This window comes from Bison bison, unplaced genomic scaffold (assembly GCF_000754665.1).
Source record: "Bison bison bison isolate TAMUID 2011002044 unplaced genomic scaffold, Bison_UMD1.0 scf7180017864492, whole genome shotgun sequence".
NCBI lineage: Eukaryota > Metazoa > Chordata > Mammalia > Artiodactyla > Bovidae > Bison > Bison bison.
This window is the reverse complement of record NW_011495051.1, coordinates 4,459,664-4,467,479: the sequence shown is the minus strand read 5'-3', so window position 1 is coordinate 4,467,479 and position 7,816 is coordinate 4,459,664. Positions and strand designations below refer to the sequence as shown.

The following is a 7,816-nucleotide window of genomic DNA, read 5'->3' as shown; positions in this document are numbered from 1 at the left end:
TATTTTTGAATGCACATTTGTCTCCTGCCAGGCTGGGGCTTACACCCTCCTCTGATGGGAAAGTTGAGTGTTAATCGCCTCAATCATGTCCAACTTTTTGCGAACCTATGTTCTGTAGCCCGCCAGGCTCCTCTATCCATGGAATTCTCCAGGCAAGAATCCTGGAGTGGGCTGCCATGCCCTCCTCCAGGAGATCTTCCGGACCCAGGGATCAAACCCAAGCCTGTGCAGTGGAAGTGCTGGAAGTATGGGGTCTTAACCCCTGGACCACCAAAGTCCCTCCGGAGATGCTCTAATGAACCTAAATGTTTCCACATGTTTGAGGGTCCCACCGTCATTCAGTTCAGTTCAGTCGCTCAGTCGTGTCCGACTCTCTGCGACCCCATGAACCACAGCACGCCAGGCCTCCCTGTCCATCACCAACTTCCATCATTCAGTTGTCAACAATTTAGTTCAATGATCCTCAGTGGGGGCAGGTTGGGGGTAGGATCAGATCAAAGAAGACAGAATCCATGGAAGGGGCCAGAGTGAGTGCACCTAAAAGGTGCCCCCCAAATTCCTATGTGAAGTCCTAACCCCCCAAAATGTGACTATATTTGGAATTGGAAGCTTTAATGAGGCGATCGAGATGGAGCAAAGTCCTAAGGGTAGGCCCTGGTGCCATGGGAAGAGGTTGAGACACCGCAAGACACCTTGATCTTGGACTTCCAGCCTCTAGGACTATGAGAAAGTCAGTGCCCGTGTGTGCCCCCACTACCACGTCCACAAGCCAGTCCAGTCCCTGGTGTGTTTTGTTAAAGCCACCGAGTTAAGACAGGGAAGGGGAAAGGTATCCAAGCTGGGAGCTGCGGAGGAAAAAAGGGTGAGGATGCAGCCTGGGCAGAGGGGTGGGGAGGATGGTGGGAGATTGGGGGGGTCTGGGGGGGTGTCTCACAGCTCCACCACTGGCTTCCACGGGATGTCATAGTAGGCGAGGAGGGGGCAGCCCAGCTTCTCATAGGGGTAATGCACCTCCAGGTCTTTCTTGGCCTGCTGCCCCTGGAAGTTGGGGTCATAGGCTTCCCTGTGGAAACAGGACAGAGACATGGGTGAGCTCCCCCAGGTGCCCAGATGTCCAGCCACCCACCGCCCTGCTTCCTCTCTGCAGATGGGGTGGGCCACGGCCGTGGAGGGGTGTCTGAGCAGGGGACTCACAGCCATTGTCAACATGACCCCTGGGATGCCCCCGTGGGTGGTGGTTGACCTAGGTCCTCTGAGCTTTGCTGTGGCACTTGATTGTGGGCAGATGCATTTCGGGATGTTTCTGTGAGCTTGTTCTCTGGGGCTGAGAAAGCAGTGCTTGCCCTAATGTGGGTACAGCCGGAGGGCCTGAGTGGAACAAAGAAGGGCCTCCCCCAGTAAGGAGGAAGTCTGCCTGTGGATGGCCTTGAACTAGAACAGCAACTTGTGCCAGAGCTGCCAGCCCCTCAGCCTCCCCCGAACCTCCACAGTCAGGGAACCAAGTCCTTAAAGTGAATCTCTGGCAGTCACTCTGTGTGTGTCTCTATCTTGCTCTGTGTGTCTATCTCACACACACATCCTGTGGCTTCTCTCTCTCTGGAGACCTTGATTCATACACTCTCGTGCACCCAGGAGGTCTGGCTGCAGCCTCATTGGTCAGTAAGCCCAGGAACATCAGTTTGTTAATAGCTTTTTTGTGTGTGGGGAGGGGGAGGTTTGATTATTATTATTGACTGTGCTGGGTCTTTGTTGCTGCTTGGGCTCCTCTAGATGCAGCGAGCGGGGGCTACTCTCTAGTTGCGGTGCACGGGCTTCTCACTGCGGTGAGAATTCTCTTATTGTGAAGCACAGGCTCTAGCACACGGGCTTCAGGACTTATGGCACGTGGGCTCAGTAGTTGTGGTTCCTGGACTCCAGAGCACAGGCTCAGCAGCTGTGGCGCATGGGCTTAGTTGCTCCGAGGCATGTGGGATCTTCCGGGATCAGGGATCGAATCTGTGTCTCCTACGTTAGCAAGCAGTTTCTTTAACACTGAGCAACAAGGGAAGCCCTGGCAGCACCAGTTTTGACTTCAGCTTTGAGACTTTGGATGGGGGATGGACTCTTGGCTTGTATTGCAGTAGGGAGAGCCAGGTCATATAAGACACACCAGTATCCTCCTATGCCAGGGGGATGGGCAGTGTGCACCAGTGTGGAATCGGCTCTCTGTGCCACCCTGCATAGAGGGTTCACCATGGCCAGCCACCCCCATTCCCCGCCTTGGCTAACTGTCTGACCAACTCCACTAGTTGGGGCGAGCAAGTGGCTGGGCTCCACGAGCTGGTGGCAGGCTGGGGAGGGGTCTGAGGCTGGCTCAGCAGGCAGCAGAGCCTGGGCAGACCTGGGCCAGGGACTCTGACACATCACACTGGTTCTCCCACAGGCCTGGCCCCATCCCCTGCCTGTCTCCTCACCCCCTCGGATTCCTTGCTGGCCAGATAACAATTGGCATGGTATCAATTTTAAATGATTCTTTTTCTCTTTTCTTTAAATTTTTTTTTCTTTTCCATTATGATTTAAGAATGATTCTTAGGACTTCCCTGGTGGTCCAGAGATAAAGACTCTGAGCTTCCACTGCAGGGGCACGGATTTGATCCTTGATCGGGGAACTAAGATCCTGCATGCTGCTCCAAATGGCCAAAAATTTAATTAATTAAAAAAAATTAATTGGCCTTTGGCACATGCACACCAAATGGTCATGGGTGTGAGCGCACGCGTGTGACTGTGTGTTGGGGGGCGGGGCTCACCTCTCAATGATGTAGCTGTAGTTGTCCTGAAGGGCCACAGGGTCGAGGACTCCGTGGTAACATGCTGAAAATTCACTGTGGGCAACAGAAGATGGTGAGATGCCGCCTGACCCCGTGCAAGACCAATAAATCGTTCCCTTTGATCGCCCCCATTGGTTGGATGGGGCTCTCTAAGATGCTCCAGGCTCATCTAGCATCTTCCCTGCCTGGCCTAGGCTCAGCCATTTCGCCAAGGAGCCCTAATTCCTTGGGTTGGAGAACGATGTTATACTTGGAAATCTGGGAGCTGGGTTTCCTGACTTTTGAGATGATGCTTTCCCTTTTTATCTTTGTACCATTACCATCTGTGCATATATCCTTAAGCAATATGGTATCAGCAGGGGGATTGGTTCTAGGATCTGCCACAAATAACAAAATCCCAGGGTGCTCAAGTCCCATAGTGGGGGCCTCTGTATGTGAGAGTTTTACATCTGCCAGTTCCACAGCCGAAGATTCAGTTAACCTAGAAGGTAAACACAATCCATCCACGGTTGGTTAAATCTGCGGATGAGGGACCCACAGATAAGGGGTCGACTGTAGTTTATTTTTGCCAGATTTTTTTTTTTCTTTTTTCCATGTTGCGCGCCTTGTGGGATCTTAGTTCCCCAACCAGGGATCGAAGCCTTGTTCTCCACAGTGGTGCAGAGTCCTAACCACAGGACCACCAGGGAATTCCCCTGATTCTGGATTTTGTTTTTTTAAAGAATAGAATCATGCTATGTGTTCTTTTCTGTCTTTTGCTAAGTCTCTTCAGTCGTGTCCAACTCTGTGTGACCCCATAGACGGCAGCCCACCAGGCTCCCCCGTCCCTGGGATTCTCCAGGCAAGAATGCTGGAGTGGGTTGCCATTACCTTCTTCAATGCATGAAAGTGAAAAGTGAAAGGGAAGTCACTCAGTCGTGTCCGACTCTTCGCGACGCCATGGGCTGCAGCCCACCAGGTTCCTCCGTCCATGGGATTTTCCGGGCGAGAGTACTGGGTGGGGTGCCATCGCCTTCTGATTCCATGCCTATGTTTGTATGATCCATACAGGTAACCCTGTCTCATGCCTTTTCACTGCTGTGACATTCTGTTGGATCAAAACTTTTGCACTTGATTTATCCATCCTCCTGTTAATGGCCATTTGAGTTGGCTTGCTTCCAGCTTGGAGCTATTAAGAATAATGCTGCTGAGAACATTCTGGAACCTGGGTCAGTGCAAATGTGCATGAGTGGAATTGCTGGTGGAAAGATATACATTCTAAAGCAGCTGAAAAAACACCACCAGCTATGTCTGGAAGTTCCCGAAGCTGCCAGGGGGTTCCCACCCTCAAGTTCTACTGCTACCATCCAGGCTTTGTCGCTATGCTGGTGAATAACCCTCTATAATGTGTATCATTTTTGTTTTCATTTTCTTACTGAGGTGGACAACCTTTCTTGCACTTTTTATGTATTGATCAGCCTTTCCCCCCACCCTCTATTTGGGAGTGCCTGCTCAAGCCTTTTGCCCATATTTTTCTCTTCGTTTGTCATTTCTTTTTTTGATTCATAGAAATTCTTTATAAATCCTGGATACAAGTCTTTTGTTCATTACACATGTGGCAAATTATGTTCTGACCCTCTTTAGGGCAGAAGCTTTGAAAAGATTGTTTTAAAATGCTTTCCTGCGATATATTCTAAATACATCATTGACTGATTCAATAAAGTGTTTCCATTTTGGGGGAAAAATGTGGTAAAATCATCCCTTGAGTTTATTAGTGCCCTTCTTCGGTGAAGTGCTGAGGCTGGCTCTTGCTAGCCATAAAATCCTCAGGAATTTTGTGGGGCAGTAGAGACATGTCGGTAGCGATCAGTGGGCTCAGTGGGAGCATTTATACTGTAAGAATGGCAAAAGCTACCAAAGCAGGCTTCCCACCTACCCAGAACTCGCTGTTGCCCATTGACCAGCACACCACCGCCTGAAGGGAAAACTATGGTGATCTGACCAATCTTCAGGGTTCTTTCTTTCTTTTTAAAATTTCATGCTGGTGATTTTTCTTTTTTAAAATGTAAGCCACTGATTTTAATTAATTATTTATTTGTGGCTGCACTGGATTTTCCTATTCCTAGCTGCAAGTGGACTTTCTCTAGTTGTGGTGAGCAGGGACTACCCTCTAGTTACAATGCATGGGCTTGTCATCACAGTGGCCTCTCTCGTTGCAGAGTGGGGCTTCTAGAACTTGCAGGCTTCAGTAGCTGTGGCTCCCGGGCTCTAGATCACAGGCTCAGTAGCTGAGGTGCACGGGGTTAGTTGCTCCTTGGCATGTGGGATGTTCCTGGATCAGGGATCGAACCTGTGTTTCCTGCACTGGCAGGAGGGTTCTTTACCACTTAGCCACCACAGAAGCTCCCTTTTCTTCTTTTTTTTTTGTGGCAATTTCATGCTGGTGATTGTTCTTTTTTTTTTTAAATGTAAACCACTAATTTTTTAAGAAAAAACTTTAACCCCAAAGTTGCATGTTAATATTACACACAAACTGAGACATACTGCCTTTTACCACAGTGTGCACATCCTTACATAAACTCAAATATTTACAGTTAAAACAATTTCATTTCACATGTGAACTTTCTGAAATACATACAAGCATTAATACTTTCCTTGGCTGCATTCCCTGCGGTAACTGGAGGCAAAGTTCCCCCAAATGTTCAGCAGGTTATTAAACACAAAAACTCAGCAATTGTAATCAAAATGAAGAACTCAGGGATTAAAAGGGAGAAAGAGAATGAGCAGAGGCTGAAGGAACAGAAAGAACAGCTGAATATCACCCAAGTCCATGGCGGGGAGGGGCAGCCACCTGCAGGAAACTCAAAGTGAATCTATTATGATTCCTTATTGAGCTGTTCCTCATGGAAATGTTAAACATATACAAAAGTAGACAGCAGTGTCACCCACCTTTAGCAACTGTGAAGCAATGGTGACTGTCTCATACCGTCCCCAAGCCCCACTTTCCTCTCCCCACCCCTCACTTCCACCCTCCTGACACACTCACTTCTGAATGACGATCTTCTTCTCCAGGTCGCACCCCACTGAGATGAGCGCTGTCTGCAGGTGGGGAGACACGGGGCAGGGGAGAGGAAGGGGGTAAATGGGGATGCTGACCCAAGTCAGTGAGGACGCCCATTGCCTGGCCCCGGTGAAAGCCCACGAGGGGTCACACTCAACCCAACAGGGACTGGAGACCCTGAGCTTGGTTGGAGATGCGGTGACCAGGTGCCTGGGACTCATGGAGTCATTCCCTAAAAACCTGCACCAGGTATGGGGTGCCATGAAGATCCCCCATTTGATAACTCCCAGCTGGTACACCTGCTCTGAGGATGGTGAGTCCTAAGGCACAGCCCTGGGGAAGATGAAGGGGAGGGGCAGCCACCTTGGCATCCGGGACAGGACAGCATCCATTTCCAGATCCTGAGTGTGAGCTCAGCCAGCCCCTTGGGGAAAGCTAGTGAAGGCCTGCTGCCGTTAGTCTGAACATGAAAGACAAAGAATATGAGATGGCAGAAGTTTGGGTCATACCAGTGGCTTAAGGTCCACACATGAAATTTCTTTGTTGGCGATGTCCAGAGTGATGGTAGATATTGTGGGTCTCTTTATGCTACAAGGCAATGGGAGTGTGTGTAACTGTAAAAAGCATCACTGATCCATCCATTCATTTTTCTATTCATCCATCTATCCATCTGTCCACCCATTTGTCTATCCATCCACCCCCCCCACCCATCCATCCATTCATTCATTGCTCCATTCATTCACTCATCTTTTCTCCATTCAGTCCAGAATATTGACCAAGAACCATGGGCTCAGACATGGTGGCACCACCCTCCCTCTAGTTTCTACCTCTTCTTGAGTCAGTTTTTTTAATTGATATACAATAGCTTATTGAAAAGAACACCTGAGCCCCAATTGTATTATCACCTTGCTGCATATAATGTTTTAACATCATTCTTTTAACAGCTGTATCCAAACTTTTTTTTAAACCCCAAACTCCTGATCCATCCCTCCTTCCCGACCACCCTCCCCCACTCAGCAGCAAGTCTGTCCTCCGTGTCTGAGTCTGTTCCTGTTTTTTAGATAGGTTCATCTGCGTCATATTTCAGACTCCACGAGTCAGTCACATCATATGCTATTTGTCTTTCTCTAAAGAGTTTTCAGTCATTCTTGCTTTACTGCCCTTGGATTAGGGGAGCCTGGATCTTGGTTCTGTTTTCCCCAGCTCCTGTTAAGGGAACCCTACAGAGACCCTGGGGCCACCTGCCACTACCATCCAGGTGGTGACATACCTGGAGGTGAAGTTGGGGTCAGCCCTGCCCCAGTGGTGCTGTTGCTTCAGGGAAATGTTCTGTGGAACCAAGAGAGAAAATGCAAAATGCAGCTACCACTGTGGGACAGCCCCAGGGTAGTCCTGGAATGGGGTTCAGGAGGAGGGCAGGACCAGGTGTGGGTGGGTGGTGGGGATGGAGGGGTGTAGGGGAGTTGGGAGGAGGAGCCTGGGAGCCACCCAGCCCATCTCTGGTTCTCATTTCCTTCTAGAAGCTCATGGAAATGGACCCTCTTCCCAAGCTCCTTCATTCCCTCGCTGCCTCTGTCCTGGGGACCCACCGTGGCGTATGAATCAGTTTCCCCTCCTGTTTAACTATGATGTGACAAGGTCTGGTGCAAAGAGTTTGTTGTGGTCTGGGGTCAAGTCCAGACTTCCTGGTGTGACCCTGGCTGTGGCCTGAAGATCACCCAGACCCATATTTAAGTCAAGCCCCTTCCTGCGGCCCGTTTTGCCTCCTGATGCCTCCTCCCATCCCTCTTCTGGGGGACTGTCACCTGCCTAGGTGGGGAAGAGGCAGGGGCTTCTTCATACCCTGCAGCACCTTATCTGAGTGTTTGTAAGGGAGGGATGACGGATGGAGGTCAGACCTTGAGGGACATCATCAGGTGACCCTTGACATCTGCAGGTCAAAGCCGAGCCCCTCAGCCTGAGGGCTTGG

General features: G+C 49.9%; 1 protein-coding gene across 10 annotated transcripts in view; it reads right to left on the bottom strand.

Annotated features, from left to right (window-relative positions):
• The window catches only part of CATSPERD (catsper channel auxiliary subunit delta), a 37,449-nt gene that overhangs the window by 7,004 nt on the left and 22,629 nt on the right, over nt 1-7,816 (bottom strand). For all 10 annotated transcript variants that reach the window (XM_010828203.1, XM_010828193.1, XM_010828194.1 and 7 more), the window contains 5 exons: nt 7,118-7,176; nt 6,357-6,435; nt 5,833-5,885; nt 2,787-2,861; nt 935-1,063 (listed from right to left, as the gene is read on the bottom strand). In XM_010828203.1, the coding sequence (XP_010826505.1) occupies nt 935-1,063; nt 2,787-2,861; nt 5,833-5,885; nt 6,357-6,435; nt 7,118-7,176 (395 nt within the window). The remainder of the gene's footprint in view (nt 1-934; nt 1,064-2,786; nt 2,862-5,832; nt 5,886-6,356; nt 6,436-7,117; nt 7,177-7,816) is intronic.